Raw genomic sequence first — 25,955 nt, 5'->3', positions numbered from 1 at the left:
CTCATATGTGCTGGTAGAAAAATCAACAGGATGACAACAGTAATTAGATATCATGGTGAAATACCTTTGGCTGTATTTTAAATCCACAGACTTTTTCCTTTATTTGTTCTAAGATGTTAATACGGCTTCACATTTTTTTTGAAATTAATTTTGCTTATTTTATGAAAATCTTACAAGCTTATTCTTCTCTACTTTGAAAAATACAGTTGTGCACCTAAAAGAAAGCATTGGCTTGTGTTCTCTTGCAACAAACAAATTTAATTTACTTGCTTTCAAACTAGGGAAAAATTAATTTCTATGAGTGAAAAACTCCTTTTAACACTATTTTCATTCAAAAATATTTATAGGTGACCCACTCTGTTCTAGACATCATATTGAACACTGGGGACACCATGGCAAAGAAATACACACTTCCACATGCTCAGTGTTTCCACGGATATAGCAAAGCAATAAAATGAAGAGTGATAAATTTGATGATAGGTATAGTAGAGTTCTAGGGAGCAAATGTACAATCCTTGATTGGTCCTTAATAAGATCAAACCCTGCCTTTTTCTTAGTTAACTGAGAAAGTTCAACAAGTGTGTATTGAATGCTTACTGTGTGTTAGGCTCTGTGCTATATGGAGTTATTTAAGATTTGGTTCCATTTCTCAAAGGACAAAAATCCAGCCAGTCATAACAACAAGTGTACACGGCAGCAAGCTGTTAACCTCTCTGGTGGTTAGCTTCTTTATACGTATAAACACAGAACAAAGCACTGGTATTAGAGTTTTAGAGGATAACCTGAGAAAGTCTTACCTATATCTTTACATACACATGTGTTCAGCATATATTTATTTTCTTCAGCATTACTCATTGAAGATGTCTCTGAAAATTTGCTTAAAAAATGTCTATAATCAGGGGCACCTGGGTGGCGCAGTCGGTGGAGCGTCCAGCTCTTGATTTTGGCTCTCAGGTCATGATCTCAGTTTGTGAGTTCAAGCCCCACCATGGGTTCTGTGCTGACAACACGGAGCCTGCTTGGGATTCTTTCTCTCTCTTCCTCTCCCTCTGCCCCTCCCCTCCTTGAGCTCTTTCTCTCTCTCAAAATAAACAAATAAACGTTTAAAAAAAGGTCTATAATCAAACCACATTTGACATATTCTAGAAGAATTACAAAGTCAAATATTATTATCAGTTTATCTTTTACATAAATCTACATTTTTCATATGCATGTTTGAGGAACGTACCCAGTTAGGCCAAACTTCACAAGACTGTGCTAACTTCAGTCATCAGCCACAAGTTCAGAGGTCCCCAGGACTGCCATTCCTTCTGATAAGCTGGCTATAATAAATGTCGAGGTCCCCAAGATCCCCTCCAGTTTGACAATTTGCTAGAGAGACTCACAGAACTCAGGAAAGCACAACACTTATGATTACAGCTTTATTATAGAAAAAAAAAAAAAATACAAATCAGGACAGGGTCTAAGAGGGTTCCAAAAGTGAAAGCACCTTCATCCTCAGCAATGCAGTGGCCAACTGGCTCACCAGTGTGACAATATACAGAATATAGCCAACCAGGGAAGCTTACTTAAACTTCAGTATGCAGAATTTTCATTGAAGTTTTATTATTTATGTAGGCAACATTGATTGAGCCATTGGCCATATGATTAAACACAGTCTCCCACCTCTCTTCCCTCCAGAGGTTGGGCTTTTACTTGGCTCAAAGCCCCAACCGTCTAATCAGAGCTGGGTCTTCCTGGCTGGCCAAGCCCCTTAGGTGTCAGCTCATTAGCATAAGCTCTCAGGTGGGGCTCCTGGGGAACCACCATGAATAATAAAGGCATTCCAGTTACTCAGAAAACTCAAAGGGTTTGTTTGGTGTTTACCAACCAGGAATCAAGGACAAAGGCCAGGCAAACTCTTTATTACACACCATTATTCTTGCAATCTATTTCACTGAAAACCTAAATTTCTGTTGAGAATATGAATAGAATGGTATATTATTGTATTTAATGCAAGAATTTTATAAAGGCAATATTATTATCCTTATTTTTGAAATGTAATAATTGAAACAGAAAAACGAAAGCAAAATGGTTCAGTGGTCATAACTAGTATGACAGAGATCTGACCCTCTCAGTGTTCTAACACCAACATCAACATTGCTTTTGATACACCAAACAACTATTAGGGGTCACCCAGTGTAAAAGCCTTTTAAAGACATTTGTTATTTTGCAATACAACCTCCTTGGATAAGGGTCTACATGTAGGATATCATTGATAATATTCTAGACATAGCAAAAGATGAATAAATACAAGTTGATATAAATTTATCAGAGTTTGGTGCCCATGAAAGGAGGTTTACCAAGGACAAGTGGTGAGGACGTCTTCGCCACATAAATGTGAGTGGGGTGCTCTCTAAACTTATAGTCAAGAGAACACCATTTAAATTACCACTAATTCAATTTACTTTTTCTTTAAAGGTTTTTGTTGTTGTTGTTCATAATAATATTGTTTTGCATCAAGCCTTATCCCAATAAATTAGAATTTTATAATTGGATATTATGTCAGAGCCCATCTAGTCTAACATTGTACCCCAGACTAGATGGACCAGCGTCATCTAACACCCAGAAAAATTCTCTGCTTTGAGATGTAACCTGAGTCTGCCCATCTGCTGACAACTATGTTCCACAGAATAAAGGTGATTTTCTATCCACATATCAACTCTTCCAACATCTGATAAAGATTTGGAGAAATAATGCTGTACAATGTTCAAATCCAGGCAATCTAGGTATGTGTCCTCAGTTTCCATATCAATAACAACAATACATAGCTCATTGTGTTGTTATCAGGGTTAAGTTCCTAATACACACAATATGTGCTCAGTAAAGATGGTTATGGTCTAGTATTACGGTTTCTAGGATTAAACACAATACTCAAGTTGTTACTTTTATCAACCTGGTGACTCTCTCACCCTCTCTCTTTTTGAATGCCAACAGAGATTGCATTGACTTTTTTAGTAGCTGCATTGTGCTTGTGGTCAATTAAAACCTGAGGTGTTTTTTGTTTTGTTTTGTTTTGGTTTGGTTTGGTTTGGTTTGGTTTGGTTTGGTTTTTTTAAGCAGTTGCTCTCAGTTCAGTTTCACTCGTCGTATCACAATTTTTTTTTCTAATTAAATTCAGGACTTTATCCTTTATAAATGTTAATTCACCATCTTAAATAACAGACATTTTAAAACTTGATTCTGTCACCCAGTGAGTTACTAATCTTTACTCTTCTACTAGCTTTGTGTCATCTGCAAATTTAGTAAGCAAGTTCCTAGACTTCTTCCAGGTAATTGAAAAAATTGTTGAATTGGACAGGACCAAAAATAGAACCTTATGGAAAGTTCCTAAAGATCTCACTGCAAGTTATCAACTAATCTTCCTCTTTTGGATGTAATCAGCTCCCACTTCATCTAATTACTATCATTCAGCCCATGCATTTCATCATTCCCTGAATGATGTCACAGGAGACTGTCATATGTTTTTCTGGGAGCAGGATATATCTGTGTTTGTGACACTCCCTTTAGCCATCAGAATAGCATTCATCAAGAAAGGAAGTGAAGTTTATTTAGAGGATTAGGTCTTGTGACCCTAAATTGGCTTATGTGACCAATTAAGGCCCCTATAAAAGAATGATCCTATATGGATGACATTGGGTAGGTCATTATCTTCTCTAAGACTTTCCCTTTATTTAAAAAAGGGAATGCTGAACTCCACTTTTCTCAGAGATGATGATAATTTTAATGCCAGAGCTTACTTTAAATATAAAGGAAGTCGTACGTTGTCATGGCCTGTTTGGTTAAAACAAGATCAGTCTTTTAGTCAAACAGCCAGACCAATTTTTATGACAGAGCCGACCATAAAGACCCCAACAGTGTAACTATGTGTTTAAGCATCCCACATGCCTCCACGTTCCATTTAGCATATAAGATATTTTAAACCTTTAAGGATTCATGTCAGCTGAGCATGTGTGCATGTGAGTGTGTGTGAGTGTTGGTGTATGATTGGAAGAGACGATCAGCTATCACAGTCTCCCAGTCTCCAAGCTGCATTAGTCATTTTTAGCACCATGATGGAGAATGGTGTGAATGTGGTAAATTCAAAAGATTTCTCAAAACTTGACTGTGCAGACAGATAACTGTTAGAGTGACATTTTCAGTACAAGTGAGAAAACTGATCCTTCTGGGATCTCTAACTCTGAGTGCTTTAAAGGAGAAGATACAAGACTAAACCCATCCTCCTACACTAATCATTTCAGGAATAGTTTATCTAAAAGTAGCAATGCTAATATAAGGGAGTGAAGAAGTCAGTCAAACTGCTTATTTCTACCATATGCCATTAGCAGTCAGATCAATTTTCTCATACTCATGAGTCTAAGCTTACCTTTTGAAAAAAAAATAACAAAATAGAATTCAGTGAAAAGTGACATCTTAGTTATGGACGTGAAGATGATTGAAAGATCCAAAGCAAAACGTCTAAGGGAAAAAGGATAATTGGGCAGAATCAAGAAGTCAAGGAATACATCTTCTTGTCCCTGTTAGTCCTTCCTCTTAGAATTCAGGAAGGGAGTAAGGAATTTAGCCGTTTGATTGTATATTGTAGATGTACAAAAATAATACAAACCATTACTTTTGTGCACTTTTATCAATGTGGTGCTTTACGTCTATTTCCTCTAGTTCTCATAGAAATCTTGGAAGTTAAGTTATTAGTGACACCATTTTAGAGAAGGAGAAATTGAGACTCAGAAAAAATAAGTATTGTGCTCAAGGTCTCACAGCTTATTAAGAACTGAGTTGAATTTCAGATTTGTCTGACTCAAAGATCTGCCCTTTCTATCTCTTTTGAGCCAATAACAATGGATAGTTCTTTCCATCGTCTAAGAGATATTTTGAACTCTGCCCTGATATTGTTATGAACTCTAAGGCCTCTGAGCAGCTTCAAAGGTCTCTGTGGAGCCAAAGGTTGAGGATGTAGAACAAGTTATATCTGAGATACATACCCCCATTGTACAAGGAGGATTCTGAATCTAATTCTGACTGAACACCATGAGCACGATTTGCCTGTGAGAATTGTGGGCCCACCAAGTAAGCTATGGGAGTGCTGGCACTAGACCAGTTGACAGACAAGTAGAGAATGGCCTGGCTAAAGACAAATTATGAGGTAGCAGGCCATTTTCCCTTCCTAGGTCTAAAAATCTCATTTCAAAACCCAGATGAAGCTGGACCTGAGGCACTGACATGAATTTGAAGAAACATATCTTTAAGAAAATAGGCATGGACTTATGGGATCCAGTTAAATAGTTTTCCAGATGCATAAATATTTTCTTTCAAGTTTACTGCAACTACAAATTCCTGTTTCACGAGCGACTCAGAGTTTCATGGCAACACGGCTGTCAGTGGTCTCAATAATCACAGATATTTAAATGAGAATTTTAAAAGATCACATTTTTAACTTAAAATGATCTTGATGGGAATCAAACAGCTAAATTCTTTACTCCCTTCCTGAGTTCTGTATCTTCAATATTTCTAATATTTTCAAAATATTAAACTACTAAAATTTCCATAACCATAGATAAATAAATATGCATATATATATATATATATATATATATATATATGAGGATTGTTTCAAACAGGAAATGGTAAACTGGGTAAAATCCTACTGTGAGATCAAATAAAAATGAAGAATGGAAAGTATCTGCAGGTTTGGCAACATCATTATCACTGAAAACTTTATAAGAGTCATTTCAGTGGTAAGAAGGAAATGAAGACAAGTTTGGAATAGGGTGAAGAATATCTAGTAAGTGAAACATTAAAGGTATCACATTCTAACAACCTTTTTGAGGAACTTGGCACTAAAGAAGATTTAAAAGATAAAGTGGTGGCTAGATGGGCATGTGGGTAGATTTGCCAGATTTAATAAATAAAAGCACAGAGTCTTTTGAACTTTCAGGTAAACAATGAATACTTCGCTTTTAGTATAAGCATGTCTCACGCAATACTGTGAGCATACTTTACACCAAAAAATTATTTGTACGATATTTATGACAGAGCTGACCCTAGAAAATAACTCGTTGTTGTTCTGAGATTCAAATTTAATGGTGGGTCCTGTATTTTATCTGGGACGTTAGGTGTGAGTTCAAGATACTTTTTTATTTCCAGAGATACTTGGCCATATTTAACCAATGAGAACATCTGGTGTAGATGGAGAAGCTAAAAATGCAAGAGAAAGAAGAGAGATTGACTTCTTACTGGAGGGTGGATGCTTCTTTCCTGCACTAAAACAGAAGAGAGAATGGGGAGGTGTGGTCCTGGTATTGGAAAGATGCTGACTCCTACTGTTCAAGGCTCTCAGTTTTCTTTATGATATATGCAGCAAGCCATTCATGAGAGCAAAGGGGGATTACGATGAAAATGAGGAATAGGAAGAGCAGGGAGCTAAGAACGTGTTGTCACAGGAGCGAGAGATGATTTAGAAGAAGAAAATTAGGATTGCCATCAGTGTTGAAGGCCCAGTTGATACTGGTCATTACAAACAGCAATACCAAACTACCTAAAGCATGATTTTGTCCAGTGATAGTCAGGTATCCAATGCAGTTATGAAGCTGTCTGGTAGATTTTAAAATGGTCTGAAAACCACAAGAGAGGAAGAAAGGCACAAACCGTACTCTTGAATTAAAGCAATTTGAAGTAAACCTCACATGTGATTTCCCTCCAAATATGCAAGAGGGGGGTGGGTATCTTTTCAAATTCTGAAATAAACAAGTCTACATCATTAACTAACTGAAGTTACAATAGAGAACAGACTGTACAAATAAGCAGATATTGGGAAAAATCAGTTCCTGCTATATCCATGATATTATTTAAATCCAGTATTTTATTATTTTAAACAGTTCCACTTCGAGGTTGACTTATAAATTCAGTTCACAAATACGTATTGGGTTCCTACTATGTGCGAGCACTGGCTAGATAGTGAATTAATAATACCACGGCTGATGTTTAATTAACAAGAAGAATCTTATAGAAATATTTGACACTCAAATTAATATCAGATATATTCATTTGACTAATGCTATTACAATTACAGTTCATAGCTAATGGCATTATCGGGCTATTATCACAAAGCATTACCTCTCTTCTAAAACTCATTTCCATGATAATTCATTGAAATCATCATGAGAACACACTATCTTGATGGGTTTTTACCTCCCAGTGCTCTTCAAGAGAATGAACTCACCCTTATAAGAAAGCATGTTTTCCCAAATATCATCCCATGCTCATTCTTTTTGCAGATCAGGTGAACAATGTACATAGCGCTTTCTCTACAATTTTGAAAGACACGGCATCCCTTCCTGGAAACAGCAACCTAACTTCATTTTTATTCACAATTCCCAGGAAGAACAAATGCAAATTAAAGTCTCCATGCAGACTTTGTTAGGAGAGCCAGGAACTGAGTATGTGCAGATTTGGGGCCCAACCTCAGTTCACCCATTTGATCAACAAATAATTATTCTGTCTCCTTTACATGACTTCAGGCAGACACTTTAGCCTCTCCATGCCTCTGTTTCCTCGTCTGTAAATTGAGGCTAATAATAGTTTGAGTACTTATTCGACAAATAGGAAAAGGTGGTAGAAAAGCCAGAGTAGAATATAGTTGTTAGATATTATTTCCTTCAGGTATCATGAAAATTAATGTGTTTTAAAAATTAACTCAGGTAGGAGAGCTATGAATCTCAAATGAAGCATTTAAATCAGGTTACTGAATAGAGGAAGGAAAGAAATTAACATTTATTAAGTGTCAGTTATATGCAGACCTTGCTATATGTATTTCACAAAGATATTATTTCATTAAATCTTCACAACAATTCTTTGGGGGTGGATATTTGTAGCCCCATCACATGTAAAAGGAAAATGAACTCGGAAAGTTATATAAGTTGTCCAAATCTTACAACAGTGGTGGATTTCTGATTCCCAAGCTCTTTTTGCTGCACAGGGTTTATTTCCCGTGGCACAGAAGTACATCCACCCTGGAGAATGGCTGTTACATGTCTTTAATTACATACTTCTTCGCACATAGTGAAGTGCTAGATGTGCCTAAGATAAAGTTAGGTATAAAAGCCATTTCAGTTTTGTCTCAACAATTTTGGAGGTTTACCACATCACCAGTGTTACAAAAAATAACTTTAAAAATATATTGCCAAAGTCTCAGGGAAAATAATTGCTTACTGTGCTCAACTCTAATTTGAAGAGATTCCAAAAGGCACCATCTAATATTTTCAAAGGTCCACTACATTCAAAATAAAACAGTAGCTGGTAAAAAGGGGAAATATTGAATCTTTCTCCAAAAAGACATAGCAGAAATCTGCCTCTCATCAAAAGCAACATGCCATAGCCCTTAACATAATGCCATGTATATTTGAGATAGTTGGTAAATCTAGGATTTCAGTAGGGAATATAGTGACATATCACTGAAGTGAGTGAATCTTAGGTTTCAGAATTAGACTGGTTATTGTTACTTGGGATACTATGATTTCCAAAATGATATCTTAGGACAGTTTTATAGCACATAACTTCCAAGTTACAACATCCAGGCTGCTATTCAATACTTCAATTGCTGAAGAAGAGTAGGTTGTGAGAGAAAACCACCCTTTTCTGTTGTTTGATAATAAACCAGAAATGATTTTTAGAAGTCAGAGTTTTCCTGAAGTATGCTTGAGGAAATCATTTTAAAATATTATTTTTTGCTGCTAAGGTAATGTATGACCAGATAAATCCAAACTGTAAAGGAGGAGGGGAAAAGGCCAAAAAGATGATGTCAATTATTATTGGGGTAAATTTTTTTCCAATTTTTTTTTTATTTGTGTGCATGTGGGGAGGGGGTATTAAATTTATATAGAGAGGGACGCCTGGGTGGCTCAATCTGTCAAGCGTCCTACTTCAGCTCAGGTCATGATCTTGCAGTTCATGGGTTTAAGCCCCGCATCAGGCTCACTGTTGTCCACCAAGAGCCTGCTTCAGATCCTCTGTCCCCTTCTCGCTGCCCATCCTCTGCTTGCTCTCTCTCTCTCTCTTTCTCTCTCAAAAATAAATAAACTTAAAAAAATTATACAGAGATATTTTAAACAAAATTGTAGTCTGAATAACTCCTGAGGAATGCTCAATAAAAAATTATATCAAGTCCCACTTTTTTTTCCTTTGAAAATATCATGAGCATCTTTCCATGTCATTTGAATTTCTAAAACAAACAAACAAAAAGACTCTCTTTTTTTTTCCAGAATCCTGGGAATGGAATTATTCATTCAATAAGGATAAATATTTTAAAGACTATTGTTTTCTAAAAGGCTGCATCAATTATACCACCATTGTGATAGAATAATACTTGTCTCAAGATGTTAATTGCAACCCTGAGCATAATAGTATTTTGATCTTTGTGAATATGATTGGCAAAAATTATATTCCATTATTACTTTAATTTGTATTTTTCAGAATGGAAAATTGAAATTTTTAATGTATGAACACTTTTATCTTTACTCATTCATGACATGCTTGATCATATTCTTTGCCCATTTTTCTTTTGGTCTATTTGTCATTTTTTCCTATTGATTTATATGTTTTTTAAACTTTAAGGATATTATCACTTAGTCAAATATATTGCTAATATTTTCCTATTTTAACTCAACATTTTAGTTTCATAGATGAGTTTGGTTTGCACAAGTTTTGCTGATATAGGTAATCAAACCTATTAACCTTTTTCATTGTGAACATGAATAACATGTTCATGCATTGTGAACATGCAATATCATTGCATTTATCTATGGTTATGGAAATTTTAGTTTAATATTTTGAAAATCATATTTTTATCCATGTGGACTTTTTTATGTTAGGTAAATACTTATTTCCTTCAAATAAGCAAATTTCACAGCATAACTTGATATTTGTTGTGAAAAGTTACTTAAACCATAAATACCCCATAGCCATAGGATAAGTGGAATGAAACTAATCAGTAATATATACTTTAATATATTCTTAGTTCTTAGGCTATTGTAGGGCTATTTTAGAACTGTCTATTTTGTTCCTGTCAATTGCCTCTTGATTTTAGCTTAGTATCACCCTCTTTTTAATTATTATGACTTTATGATATATATCAACTATTGCTAATCATACTTCTCCTTATGGTTTACTCTTCATTTGTAAAGCTCTTATTTCCTATAGTGTACATTTCCAGGTGAATTTTAGAATCATTTTATCAATTTTCCCCAAATCTCATGTTTATGTTAATGAAATAAGTACTACTTGTTAGTTAATTAAAACAATAAAGCTTTTCGGGGTGCCAACAATAAAGCAGTTGGTTAAGCCTCTGACTTCGGTTCAGGTCATGATCTCATGGTCCCTGTGTCCGGCTCTGTACTAACAGTTCAGAGCCTGGAGCTTGCTTCAGATTCTGTGTCTCCCTCTCTCTCTGTTCCTCCCCTGCTCACACTCTGTCTCTCTCTCTCTCTCTCTCTCTCTCTCTCAAAAAGAAATAAAAGATTTTTTAAAATTAAATAAATAAATAAATAAATAAATAAATAAATAAAAGCTTTTATAATATCTAGTGTTCCCTCTAAGTAGATAACATAACTTTTTTATTTATTCAATGTTAAAAAATTCAGTTCAGTTAGATTTTCTTTTCTTCATCCATGTCTTGAACATTTCTGTTGGACTTATAGTAGGCATTTTATGCTCTTTCTCATTTTGCTGTTATGAACTGACTCCTTTCCCTCCTTCCAAATTCACTGAGATAATAATTATGTCTCATATAGGGGGAGTATTAATATTTATGTCTATATCTTAATCCAACTTCTTAAACTTTCTTAGTAAATTTATGAGAGTATCTTTTTCAGTTTACAGAAAAATTATCTAATATTAAATATAATTTTTAAAAATCCTTATTTCCAATATTAACTCTGATGCTTTATTCCTTTATCAGGACAAAGAACTTCAGAACAGTGTTAATACCAGAAGATAGTCACATTTTACCCTGTTCATAATCTTAATTTGAATCTCTATTTTTTTAAACATATTTGTAGGTCTATAATGTTAAAGGATATTCTTTATAAGAAAATTTCTATTTCTTGTTTTCTAAGATCTAAACAAATCAGAGTAAATTTTATTGAATGCTTCTTAAGTAGCTCTTGAGATCACCTCTTGATTTTCTTACTATTCCTGATATTATAGTATATTTAATTAATAGATTTTTCAATATTAAATCATCTTCACATACATGAGATAGACAACAGCTGGCAGTAGCAATATTTGATGGTCCTTTGCTTTTCTAGAAAGATCCAGGGGAAAGAGTCATCTCTTCCATGAAAATTAAAAGGTACATTTAGGATGCATTATCTCTTTTGAAGATACTTCCTGGTAACTTTTCCCCCATTGTTTCTTGCCAGTAAGATTTTTTCTTTTTTCTTGGTTCAATTTAGATAATTAAGGTTTTCCTAGATAATCATCCCATTTCCATAATATACTTTTTTAGTTTTATTTTTTTATTCAATTATATTAACATACAGTGTTATATTAGTTTTAGGTGTACAATATAGTGATTCAACAATTCTATACATTATTCAGTGCTCATTAGGACAAGTGTAGTCTTAATCCCCTTCACCTGTTTCACCAATCCCCCTCCGACCTCCCTTCTGGGAACCATCTATTTGTTCTCTATAGTTAGGAGTCTGTTTTTCAGTTTGTCTCTCTTTTTCCTTATTCCTTTGTTTTGTTTCTTAAATTCCACATATAAGTAAAATCATATTATTTGTCTTTCTTTGGCTGACTTATTTCACTTAGCATTAGACCCTCTAGATGGACCCGTGCTGTGGCAGATGGCAAGATTTCATTTTTAAAAAAATGTTTATTTATTTTTGAGAGAGAGAGAGAAACCAAGTGTGAGTGGGAGAGGAACAGAGGGAGAGGGAGACACAGAACTCAAAGCAGGCTCCAGGCTCAGCACTGTCAGTACAGAGGCTTAAATTCACAAACTGTGAGATCATGACCTGAGCTGAAGTTGGACGCTTAACCCACTGAGACACCCAAGTGCTCCTCATTCTTTTTTTATGGCTGAGTAATATTCCATCATATACATAATGAGATACACACACACGTATACACCACACCTTCCTTCTTCCATAAGATTTTTGAAACTAATATAGCACACTTATAAATAAATATTGTTATGGCCCCTGACTCTTTTGTTATCTATTCTCTTTGGATTTGTCAGGGTTTCTGTTGTTGTTACCTTTTCTTGCAATGAATCAGGCCTTAGAATTATTAAATCTAATATTCTTTAATATAATGATTTTCTGCTGTCATCTTTATTTTTTTCTTTGACTTTCCTTACAATTCTTATTTATTTTCTAGGGTTCTTTTGTGCTGAATGTTTAGTTCATTTATTTGCATTCCTTCAAACTGAAAAAATATGTGCCTTTAAATGTGCCTCTGAATAGAATTTAAATATGTATCCCTAAATTTATAAATGCAATTTCCTCATCACTTCATTTTCAAATACTTTGTGGTTGTGGGTTTCATTTTTCTCTTTGACCAAATGATTATGTAGGGGCAGTATCTTACTTTCTAAGATATTTGGTTTGCTATTGATGTTATTTAAACTTCTATAAGAGAGTATTTTTTTACTAAACAATAGTATAATCTTTATTAAACTCTTATCAGTCACATTATTCTAATCCTCTACATCATTTTCTTTGTTGCTTTTTCTATCAAAACTTGAGCAAAATGTGACAGTCATTCACAAAAATTGATCTACCTGTTTTTATCCAAGTTTCCAACAGACTTGTTATATTTTTATTACTTAAAGGATGTTCATTGACCTATCTTCAATTTGGACTGTGCTTTTTATAAATAGAGAAAAATCCTCAGTGTCTCTTTGACAGTATTTTTCCTTTGAATTCAACTTTGCCTGAAATTACTATTTTTTTAAATTTTTGTCTCTTCCTTATGATTTCCTATATTATTATTATTATTATTATTATTATCATTATTGTTATTTGAACTTTTGTTGTTGTGTGTTAGGGGTGTTTTTTCATAAGCAAAAGTTGTAATATGTATACAGTCCCTTTTCCTTCTTCATTTTGACCTTTTTTGTATTTAGTCATCCTCAGTAGGAGAAATTTACTGACAGGCAGTATTTACCAACTAAGAATGTGTATGGATTCCCTTAGCCTATGTCACTTTCCATATGTTTAATGAAGTTTTCTGTGAAAGTGCCCCCATTAAAACACAAGTAATCGTGATAAGCAAACTGCTGGGCTGGAGTGAGAATTTGACACCATTTTTTGATTGTCCAACAATCTGATCAAATAATGTGATTGTAAACTGGTCTCAAGCATACATGACTATTGAGTGTTCCCTAGAGCCCACATTCACCTATAATGCTTTTCTTTGGGAGCTACGCTACCTGAAAGCAATGTGCCTTGACTGCCATGCACCCACTACTTCCTGTCTTCTGTTTTAAAGGAGTCATATTGCCTGATGTAGTTTAGAAGCAGAGCTACTTGGTACTGGGTACTGATTAGAATGGAATATGGAACTGCTCCTTCTTCTCCCCAAAACAGTAATCATGCATCAGAGCCACAGAAGCTACTAGAATTCTGTGTAGAACTGACCTTGATTTCTGTGTAGGGGCATGTTCTCATCACCTCCTATTCACCTGGTCAGTGTGGGAGGGGTCCTCAACCTAAATAGGATAAGGTGGCTGAAAATATGACACCTGACACTGGAGAGATGGGCTGACAGCAGCTTATTAGTCAGACACACTCACAGGTCAGGGGAGGAGAACGTGTCACACAGGGCCATATGGGGGCTAACTTGAGAAAAGAGCAACAAAGGTCTGTGGAGGGCAAGCCTGGTAGTAACAAAACAGGGAGTGACTCCTGGATCCCACAGGAGGATGTGACTTCCTGTTTGCTTGATGTTGAGGTCTGAGAAGGAGGTAAGAGCTTTAGGGTTAATACGAGTAGCAGGCAGCTGGGCTGACTAATAGCGGAATTAACCAGGTGAGGGAGGCCTTCCCCTGGGGTGAGGAGTGTGTCTGAAAGGGCAAAGAACTATGTGGTTAGGCCTTTGGGGCCCTGTGAGGCTCAAAGACATAAAGACAGCATATGAAATTTGGGGCTTTACAATACAAGACATAATATGGGACAAGAATAAAGCATTTTCTTCTTTCATATTAGTGACTTTGTGCTGTTTATAGTAACATAATTCTATTAGCATCATTGGGGCTTTAGTAGTGCAGTTTGTAAGATGAGGATTCTACTGAGCAATGCCTCAACATACCTCTCTGCATCTTCACTCTTTCATCTGTAAAATACAAGAACTAGTCTAAATAATTCTATAGTCCTTTTGTCTCTAAAATGGCCATGATAATTTAAAATAAATAGAAACATTTTACTTAGTGTCTATAAGGTCTAATACTCCAGAGTAATTACCTGTTTGCATGTCTCTTCTACAAATCTATGAGCTTGTTTTCTTAAGCAACTTGAAATGCCCGTTTTATGATACATGAAAATTTCTTAACAAGTGATTTTCAAATGAACGAATAAATCTAACTGAACAAGAAATATGTGGAGAACTTCTGAGCAATGCTAAATATTTCGTGAATGTTCTATTACCGAGTGGTCTAACTTTCATTACTAACTAGCTGGTTATTCTACTAAAGTACTTAACTTGGGTTCACTGTGAGCATTAACATATGGCACTTACCACTGTTTATGTAGCACATTCTTTTCTCATGTTGTTAAACTTCCTTACCTTCCCAAGCTAAGATCTGGAGAAGTTTAGTTTGTTCCATTTTAGACCTAAAGTCTTCTCTTTGTCTCCTTTGGCAAGGATGCCCCAGATTTCAATCAGCTACTAGAAATGTCAGGTGAAAAATGGCACAAATGTGAATTACGACAATAAAAGTTTATAAGCTACTAAAATAAAGTTATAGTACCTAAGAGCTGAGTCAACTGACAATGTTAAATGGAACATTTTACAACCAGTCCTGGGATAATGATAAAAAAAAAAGTGGCACACAGAACATGAAGAAATATCTGACAGGAAATGGGCCCGAGATCAAGTTCAGGCTACATGATTTTGTATGAGCTACTTCTAAAGTGTGTGTGGGTGGGAGTGATAATCTAAAGTTTATGGAGCACCTCCTCTGTGTCCAACCCTTGACATCCTTACTTCTCATAACAGCTCAGTGAGAAAGGTGTTGCTGTCATTTTAGAGAGGAGAAACCGAGGCTGAAGTGGTTCAATTGGACAAATGCCCAAAAACAAAACTATTAAATAACAGAGACAATATTTGACTTCAAAATCTCTCCACCTCCAAGCCCATTCTCTATCTATCAGTCTATGTAAAGAGATAGCTTTGGGTGAAACTCACACCCAAAGCTATCTCTTTACATAGACTTACAATCTCTATATAAATAAAACAAATTTTAGGTTTCATGAAGTATCTCTCTGTCCAACTTGATGCTAGTGTGTGTCCTGTGCTATCAATTCAGGTGATTGTTCCCCTTACCATGGAGCTCACCATATAGATTAGATACACAGGGAATGTAAAATTATAGCTAAGTAAGGCAAAAATATGGGGCTGGCATGAAGATCAGCATTAGGAAGGAAGTTGAACACTAAAAATCATGTTCAAGAAGGACTATAGAAATGTTATCAGGAGTTTGAATAGGTGATATGGCAATCATTCATTTTATTTTTTTAAATAACTCCACTCAGAAAATATTTTGTGTTACTCATAAATTCCCACTGCTTTCCCTAACCTTTCTAGCATGACATCCTCTTGTCACCCCACACGCCCATAATTCCCAGTCACGGTGCTTCTCATTTGTGCCCACCACAGTATCCCCAGTGACAGATACAATGGCACATGCAGGGGGAGCTGGTGCTATCCTGATAGGCTGGAGCCTATCCTGATAGGCTGGTATTTGCTGTAATTGCATAATTTTTTAGAAATATTATGTTTTACCTTTTAAGATCTTACAAAATTTATATTCTTCTCCCTCATCTGACTTTGTTATAATATAAAGATAGCCTTTTCAATTACTTATTATGGACCAAAATTCATGCTCCAAGCAGAATTAATGTCATGTTAATTCTGAGGCTTCGCATACTCTGTACAAACTCCTCTCATTCTAGCCAGAGAAACACAGTGATAAAATGGTCTAAACGCATCACATGCAAAGTGCTGATGTGAAATGAAAAGGACAGAAATATGATTGGGATATTAATTCAGGAGAAATAAGGAAATAGGACTGTTTGAATAAGGTTAGCAGGGTGGTTTAGTTCTTCCTGAAAATATGTGTGATGTTATCTCACCTTACCTTGACTTCCACCCCAACTACCCCCATTCAAGTACAATCAAATGCTTGGTTTCTGCACACACACACACACACACACACACACACACATACACACACAAGAGGGCTACACAATACCCAATAGACAGACACAGACGGAAACGTTATGTGAAACTACTCCTATCAGATGAAGGCATTATGTCAATATAGCAATAACACCATGCATTTCTATTGTAATGGAACACAAATTAATAAAATGGGGAAGTAGAACTTGCCAAACAGCTTTAAACTCAATACCAGATTTCAATTATAGGTCCAAGACACAAGCTAATTTTCATGGTTGGTCCGTAATAATAGTCATTGTTAAATGACAGAAGAGAAACGGCTTTAAATGGGAAGTGGCACAATTAATCACAGCTGTCATACTTATGTACTTGCTGACTATCAACCCTGAACAGAACATTTAATTCAAATCTCATTTAAAAGTATGCACTGTCAAGGGAGAGGCCAAGAACCATTTTCTAGCTCAGGAAGCAACTCACAACCCATGTGCCAAAGATGTTACTGAAGATCGAGTGTATCGGCACATGGACTGATTGCTCTCATCCCACACCTCTCTTTACAACCCACTGTAGGAACTTCTATCAAAAAGCAAGAAAATGCCCAAACCTTGGCATCTGACTGCTCAAAGAAGATCAATTCCTGTTCTCATAATGTATAACTTTTGGGGGGAAGACTCTGCCCATTCAGAACTCCCACTGAATTTAAGTTTTGTCCATGGTGATAGGTTTTGCCTTTTGAACAATCTTTTTAATATTCTGTAATACTATGTATCTATAACATATTTGTTAATACTAATATCCTATTGTTGTTTTAAAAGTACTGCAAAAAAATAAGTGCTGCATATATAATACATTATTTCGTATAATGTATTAAATAATAATGTATCAAAACCCACTGAAGGAAAATTGAGTGTGTGTAGAAATAGAGATAATGCATATAGATATAGATATGGATTTGGGTACAGAAAGAGAGAGAGAATTATAGCAAAGATCCAAAGCAAAACTTAAAACTTAGGAGCAAAGTAAGAGCAATTACCTTGAATCCTAAATAGTTTCATATATACTGATGTAATAGTTTTGTGTATAGAAGTTTGACATCATCAGAAAGAGGGGGATATCTTATTTAGAAGTATTAATTTGAAGGAATTACTTATCAGGTCAAAAAGTACTTTCATGTCAACTAGAGATTTCAAGTAGTTTGATAAATAGGTTCTGTGATATTATAATAATGTAATATTAGATTTATCTAAGATGTCAAAATAATGTACCAACTGGCATCTACGTCTATTATGTCACTAACCTTACAGCTAGAACTGGCTGTGGTAAATATTTTACATTTATTCAATGTATATTTACTGAATAATTCCTATGTGTCAGGCACTCTAGGTACTAGATATATAAGGATGAATAAGATATGTACACGGTTCCAGTTAAGTTAGCATAATCAGGGTTACTTTGATAGCCCAGTTCTTCTGAACCTATATTGCGTTATACAAATTAAGGTTTTTTTGACCTTCAAAATATTTGTGGTACTTTGCTTGTTATTTTACCATTAATTACAGAATTAAACGAGTCTTGACAATGAGTTTCAGATGAGCTTTTTTGCTTTGTAGGTATTATTGAAGCGAATAAATCTCTATGAATAGTGGAATGATAAAATATTCACAGAAACTTACAACTCTGCAGTTGAATAACAATTACTTTTGTTCCAAACAGGCAATTGGTTTCCAAACACATTAAACAAAGGCAATTTAGAAAGCTTCTTCTTCTTTTTGGCATCATTAACGTTGTTGAACGTCCTGGGATTCTGGAGTGTTTCACAAAGGTAAGTTTGTGGTAAGATGAGCAATTTCTGAGTCCATGAAATATTGATCTGGGAACTATCACTGAGCCAACGGGAATCCTGTATGCCATGACTGGACAAATTAGCATATTAGAGAAATTTAACAGATTATTCAGAGCAAGAAATTTCAATTTAGACTTCACTTTTGCCATTGATCCTTATAATAAAATAGTGCTTTACTCGATTCTAAAACATGTTCTGAAAGGAGATATGTTTTCTCCACTATATAGCACCACTTTAGAATTAGAAATAACCATATTGATAATAAGAATGAATGAGTCATTATCATTAAAAGCAAATATCATTAAACAAATAGCTAGAAATCTAATGATGCTTAAGATTTGGATTTCATTCAGGCCTTTCAATCAGCAGTGACCATTTCAAGGTCAATAACAAACTGCAAAATCATTTAGTCAGTCACCTGAGACCAGTCAGTGGCTTATTATGTATCATCTACCATCCATCCATTGCCAGCCCACCTCTCTCTCTCACTGACGTATTTTTGGAGGACTGTGTAGTTTTGAGCAAATTGTCTAACTTCTCTGAGCCTCTGTTCTTATATTTATAAAATAAAATCAAGAAAACCAACATCTTGTGGGCTTTAGGCATATGAATTTTGGTAAAGGGCTGAGCACAGTACCTGTCATGTTGTGTCAACTACAGAGATCTTTATTTTTCTCACTTCCCTCTATTCACTTATCTATTTAGTCATATTTTATCTCATCACTGTCACTTCTCCCTTGCCTAAATCATTCTTTCATTCATTGAATAAATCTCTGTTGGAACACCAGTCATGCGATAGGTACTACATGCGATAGTAAACTAGAAGGACACAAAGTCAGTAAGTCAATAAATGTTTAGTGCCATTATGTTCCTGCTCTCACGGAGCTTATGGTTCAGTATAAAAGAGAGGCACTTAAATTTCATGCAAGGCAGAATTAATGACAAAATCAAAAGTTTTAATGGCTCCCTGAATTTTTATATTTCTTACCTTCCAAAGTATATAAGTTGTTGAATTGATCCTCCACAATATAAATACCTATCTCATTCTTGGATTGAAAGCCAAATTAGAATATCAAAGAGTCTTGCAGAAGGATCCAAGGGGAATATCCTCAGTTTTGGAGCAAAATAGAGTCAGCGATGAAAACCGAAGGTGAAGGCAAAGCCTCTTTCCCCTCCATTCGTTGCCTCCAAACACATAAGTGGTGCTCATCTTCCAGTTCTCATAAACCCTGCACTTCTTACATCTTCTCCCACTGTAAGATCTGACCTTTGTCTTTTCATAAAGTAGTTTGAAAGGTAATTTTTTTAGTCAGCCCAGTTGAATCCACTTCCACTACTTGGCTGTAGAAACTTCAGCAAGCTATTTAACTTTGTTAAGCCCATTTTTTTCATTTGTAAAGTGAAAACAGTAAGAATAGCAATTGTGCCGTAAAATTGTTGTGAGGATGAGTAAATGCTCAAAAGTGTTAGCAATAGTAATAATAATGACCTCATGCTTTGCCTTATGCCTCCTTCTTCCTCCTTTTTAATTCTTCTTCTAGACTCATGCAGAGGTGTGGCAAAAATGACCAGGATTATGGGCTGAATTCATGGAAGAACTAGCACTGGAACCAGACTCTATTAGCTCGGGGATTTACTCATTCATTCATTCATTCATTCACTCATTCATTCAATATACTAAGCATTGTTCCAGGCACTAGAAAAAAAAAAAAAACAAAAAACTGAAGACAGCAAAGTACCAGTCTATATGAGCTACTATTTAGTACTCAAATTCAATTATTTAAGTGTGATTCTTTCTCTGTGATTGTTGAACGAGTTACTACAAAGAAGTGACAGATGGTGGAGTGGGGTGCAGAGAAGGAGACAAGAATAAAATGGTACAAAGCACCAAATATTGGAGGAACCAAAAGGGGGAAGAGACTAAGTGATAATAGAAGATTTATTGAGAAATAAGTCTGATTCTTAGCAAATCCTCTATTTCCCTACATTTTCTTTTCCTTTTTTTCTGTTTACTTTTTGAGGACAGGGGGAAAAATAGAGACAGGATAAAACAAAGCAAGAAGGGACGAAATTAATTTTCCAAGTGTTAAGCACTCCTATCTTGGCCAGTATGCAACACACACACACACATAACCTCACGTAGTCTTTACCACCTCCCTGTTACAGAAATCTTATCACTTTTTATAAATACAAAAACTAAAGTGAGAATCTAGGTAAGTAAATTGACTAGGTTCACACACCTAGGATTCAAACCCATGTGTGTATCTTTATAAAGCTCACACACTTTCTCCTACCAGCATACTGTTTCTAAGTGCCACAGAAGAGCTCTCTACCTACTCTATAACAACCCCTTGACTCTGATGGGTAGGGAAGAAACCCATCCCTTCAGTTAAAGTAACCATACCCACCATCACCTGTCGATCAGCCACTCCACCGGGAAAGAATGGGTGTCACATATCAGAAGAAAAGAGTGGAAAATTTGCCAGCAGAGATCAAGCAGCTAAAACCAACTACATTAGTGCAAAGTCACACATTACCCTGGGTATCTATTGCCCATTGGGGCGGGACGGTCCAAGCCAGAAGTTAGGCAAGAAACTATATGGAACTTATGGTAGGAGATCAGTGTCTCTAGTGAGGAATGAATGATTTTGATTTAGTTCTATACTGATTGCGTGATTGTCAAACACTAACAAACAGTAAGTATGTGAAGAAACAGGAGAAAACACAGGTGTTCTAGAGACAGTATTATTGAAACATATTATTTAGGAGTCAGTGTTTGAAGAGCCAGATAACAGTGACAAATCTATCAAGAACAAGACAGTCCCAAGTTATTCTTGTTCTTAAAGTTTTTAGAACAGCATATTAATTATGAAACAGCATCTTCACCAACACACAGCTGACCTTAGGTCTCTGTTGACACCTGAGGGTACCCCCACCATGATTTTTATATTAGTGTGATACAATCCGAGTTTAAGTCCTAGAACAAAAAGAATCTTGCCAGGGTCACTCAGATATCACCTGAGTACCATTAGGAATTATACATGAATATCAGGCAAGATTTATTTTTCATTTGTACAAAAACAAAACAAAACAAAACAAAACAAAAAATAGTCCTCTGCCTCTGTCTGTCTTAGAATCCTCCTCAATCAAATCTAAAAGTAGCAATGGTAACATGTCATACCTGAGGCTCTTCAGGTTGGGGGTGAAGGATGTAGGTAGATGAAATGTCTTTCCCTAGCTGAAAAGTATTACATAAACATCTCTATAGTGCTGGATAAAAATATATATCCCACATTAGATGCTGAAATAAAAAGATATTACAGACGTTTTAGGGAGGGAGGGCAAAAGGGTGTTTGTTTTTATCTCAACACCACTGTCCTTCCAGTGTGGTAAAACACATCTTTTTAAAAAAAAATTTTAACGTTTATTTATTTTTGAGAGAGAGAGAGAGAGAGAGAGAGCAGGGGAGGGGCAAAGAGAGGGAGACACAGAATCCAAAGCAGGGTGCAGGCTCTGAGCTATTAGCACAGAGCTTGATGCAGGGCTGGAACTCACAAACTGCAAGATCATGACCTGAGCCAAAGTCAGACACTCAACCAACTGAGCCACCAAGGCACCTCTGTAAAACACATCTTAAAGTTGATACCATTGCCCCAACTTTGTCAATGATACCAGTAGTCTTCTGTGCATAACTTGTCATAATTATTGAAAGCAACATAAATCAGAGACAAAAGACCACTTATTCAAGCACTATTCTTCTCTTACAGTTACTTTTAGCAATATATTGAGAGGGAAAAGCAGGTAAAATTCACTTTGGAAACTTTCACAAATCAGAAGTAGATGTTTGACCTCGGAAGCTTACATGTATCTGATAAAACTGAACTTATAGCCCATATTCACTCGTTCATTTAACAAATATTTTTGAGCATGTGCTATGCACCAGGCACTAGGAACACAGCAGTGAATAAAGCAGTTTGAAATTCCTATCCTCCTAAAACTTTCTCAGAAGTGTTTGTCTTTTTTTTTATGTTTGTTTATTTATTTATTTTTAAGAGAGAGAGAGAGAGAGAGAGAGAGAGAGAGCACGAGCAGGGGAGGAGCAGAGGGGGGACAGAAGATCCAAAGCAGACTCTGTGCTGACAGCAAAAAGCCTCACGTGGGGCTTGAACTCAAAAACCATGGGAGCGTGACCTGAGCCGAAATCAAGAGTCATACGCTTAACTGACTTAGCCACCCAGGTGCCCCAAGAAAATAATGTGTCTTTAAAAGTAGTGTGCTACAGGGAGAAAAGGCCAGAATTTTGAATAAGAGAGTTCCCAGCCTAGGGTCTGCCAACTACTATTCATATGAACCCCAAAGAAGTCATTTAACCTCTTAGAATTTTAGTTTCCCTATCTGTGAAATGGGGATGATTTCATCCTTCTAGGGTTGTAGTGAGAATTCACTAAGCGAGGGTGGGTATAGTGCCCTAGCATGGTGCCTGGCACTTCGAAGACAGACACTCAGGAAAGCCACGTGTTCCTTGGGTCAGGAGTATAGGGTATGCATTCTAGAAATGTATTCATGGATTGTTTGACAACAGTGTTTTCTACATGGGTTCAACACTGAATTTACAAATCTCTTGTGCATCTGAAGTATTTCATGAGTCCTGGTCTCCATGAAAACTGTAAAGTTGATAGGGTTTCAGACTTTCCCCCATCTCGCTCTGTCAGAGTCATTGCAAGTTGTAAAACAGCGCCATCTAAAGGTCCTTATGAGACAACTTAACATCTCCTGAAACTCCCTTTGTCGTTTTATAAAGACTGTTCTGGTACGCAGTGCTCTTAAATAATCATCACTGTTGTGCCAGTATCTATGGACCCGTAATAAAAGGTAGACAGCACAGGAAGAAAGCAAATGATTTATCAAGTCATCTACATCTGGTCCTAAAAAAAGCTTTCTTTCTTTCTTTTTTAGGTATTGTAATCTAAATCATTTTAATGCCCAGAACATCAGTGGAAGTAATCTTGAAGAAACACTTCTCCTCCATGAAAAGTCTCAGAAATTTTATGGCAGTACACAAGAATTTTCTTCAAGTATTGATCTTTGGGAGACAGCCCTATGAAACTACATTTGACTCTACCCATCCTATGAGCAAAGTATTCACGTTTTCTTCACCTGAACACCTTATGCATTTTAGTTTAAGAACTAATATGGATGGCAGTGACTTTAGGAATATTATCGGTGTACTTTATTTATAAAGACTAATCATGACTCTTCTGGTGAACTATTATGCTTTTGCATTAACACATTATACATTACAATTGATAAAGTAATTTCAAAGTCTGTGGTGCCTCCATGACAACAAAATGATTAGGTCCTAAACATTACTATATTTTACAACTTTTTACAATGGTGGTTCAGCCATTAAAAGCAATATAAATGCTATTTTTAGTTTTAATGTGCCAATAGAATCAAAATAATAGTATGTTAACATTCCTCCTTTCTATACATTTATTGAGCACTTATTACAATGCCAGACCTTGTGATCATATGCCGTCTATATCTGACTAAATAATAAATCTATACATGATTTTACTATATTTGATCTTCATATTATCCCATCAAGATATAAAGGAAATTTTCTCAAAATTAAAAAGCAATGTTAACTAAAACTGAGGCCCTTAACAAAGAAAGAATATTCAATCCTGAAGACATTATAAAATAAAGGTAAGTGATGGAATTATTCTGATTAAAGGAAAAAAGAAAATTGAGGAAGATAAATGAGTGTTGAGAGAGAAATTGATGAATCAAATAGAGAAGCTTAAAGAGGATCCCTAACTCAAATGACACCTTTTGGTCTTCAATGCTACCAATTCAGATATATTCAGAAGATCGTCTTCCAAAAGACATAAATAACATTTATCCTTTGAATAAACAAAGAAATGTGGAAACTCATATAAAAAATAATAAACCAATATCAAACAAAACTAATGCCCCCTACCTTTGTAGCAATGCTTGTCAAAGTTTGGTTGAGGATCACCTGCTTTAGGAGAATCTTTCTGGCTCCTACCAAAGACTGCTTTAACCCAAATCTTTTTCCAGGAATCAGTGGGTTTAACAAACACACCCCAATCATTCTCATTCTCCCTGAAGTATAAGTGCCACTGCTTTCTAGGACAGTTCACAGCGGATAGGATAGCTGGGTTTATCAGCTGATTGCAAACGACTCTGTAATTAAGCACCTTCCCTTGTGTATACCTAAAATATTTTAGATCTGTAGAATAAAAGATTTATTCATCTTGATTAGATATGATATGCATTTTTAATTGCAAAAGAGCAGCTGTAAAGCACCAGGTGTTTCTCATACTCAATTTTTTGTTTGCTTGTTTGTTTGGAGGACAAATGAAATGACTAACTCTTGCAGACATAAATTCTTGCCTTGTAACTTTTCCAAATCTCTCTCTCTCTCTCTCTCTCTCTCTCTCTCTCTCTCTCTCTCTATTTGTGTGTGTGTGTGTGTGTGAGTGTGTGTGTGTGTGTGTGTGTGTGTGTGTGTGTGATCTGAAAAAATAGTGAGGCCAACCCCTGGATACGTCTTACAGGTTTTTTTTTTTTGTTGCAAAGGTTAAATGTCACATTTGCAATCTGGGTTTAATGAACATCCAAAATATCAAGAAACGTTTGAACACCTCACCTTAGTACAAAGTGAGTAGCTCTGGCAGTCTCTCCCACTATTAGAAAAAAGGGTCTGTTTTATTTTGTTATGTTGTGTTTTCCCCCCAAAAAAATTTGCCTTCATTTCCCCAATTTCTACACGGTAATAGAAAAAAGTGCTCATTACGCTTCACTCCTCCTTAGAGATGAAAAGAGATCTACAGACTTATAAAGTTGACCCAAAGCAAACACCAAAAGAGCTTAGAATTCTCACATTGGGGTTGACACTTGCGATTAGCTAAATTGCAGTAACTACACATGCTTCCATTCGGAACAGGATACATTCACTCGGCAGTTTCTTCTCTAGAGCCTAGCAACATTATCATTGAGCACCTGGAATAGTTTAGGCATTAAGTGTAATTGGTTTTGCTTTACATAAATCTGTAGCTTTGTAAATAAGCGGAGCATTTCAGCTTCTATATAACACCAATTAACTTAAAGGGATGTGTTGTTTGCAGAAGCCTGCTGGGTCTGTACTGTATTTCTCCCATAATATGCTCAGTGGCGGGCAAAGTTCTGGGTCCCTGCAGTGTTCCATTTACTCCCAGTCACTTGGTGCCAAGGGTCTGTACCCAGACACTCATTTGCTCCATTTTTCAGTTGTGAAAGATTGAGAAAATGAAGTCTTCCCTAAAAAGCACCGTCTGTGCTCTATTTTTGTCCATGAGTGAGACCTGAAAGGCAAGGTATTTGAAAATGTTTTCTGTGGCCCTCAGAGCACAGGTCTGACCCCATCTGATTCTGTCCACAACAGTGACATCTCTTTCCTCTTCCATTTTTTTCTTGTAGCACTTCAGTCCAATGCAGCCACTACATTGAACTCAACATCAAGAAAACCATATCCTTAGTTCACGAATTTGCTAGTGAAAGTGTTTCCACCAGAATTACTTTTTTTAATAATACCCAAAAATCTGCTCTTGCAAGTTGTTAAATTTTTCCAAGCTCCTTGGATATTTCCCCCTTGTTATCTCTTTACTCC

General features: G+C 35.8%; 1 protein-coding gene across 1 annotated transcript in view; it reads left to right on the top strand.

The window, feature by feature from the left end:
- SLC15A5 (solute carrier family 15 member 5) overlaps nucleotides 1–23,605 on the top strand; it is an 86,163-nt gene extending 62,558 nt beyond the window's left edge. Inside the window, exons 8-9 of the mRNA XM_043562194.1 lie at nucleotides 18,151–18,259; nucleotides 23,237–23,605. Of these exons, the coding sequence (XP_043418129.1) occupies nucleotides 18,151–18,259; nucleotides 23,237–23,384 (257 nt within the window). The 3' untranslated portion in view covers nucleotides 23,385–23,605. The remainder of the gene's footprint in view (nucleotides 1–18,150; nucleotides 18,260–23,236) is intronic.
- Nucleotides 23,606–25,955: the final 2,350 nt, after the last annotated feature.

This window comes from Prionailurus bengalensis, chromosome B4 (genome assembly GCF_016509475.1).
Source record: "Prionailurus bengalensis isolate Pbe53 chromosome B4, Fcat_Pben_1.1_paternal_pri, whole genome shotgun sequence".
NCBI lineage: Eukaryota > Metazoa > Chordata > Mammalia > Carnivora > Felidae > Prionailurus > Prionailurus bengalensis.
Note: the sequence above shows the minus strand (reverse complement) of the source record. Positions and strands in the feature narration are given on the sequence as shown.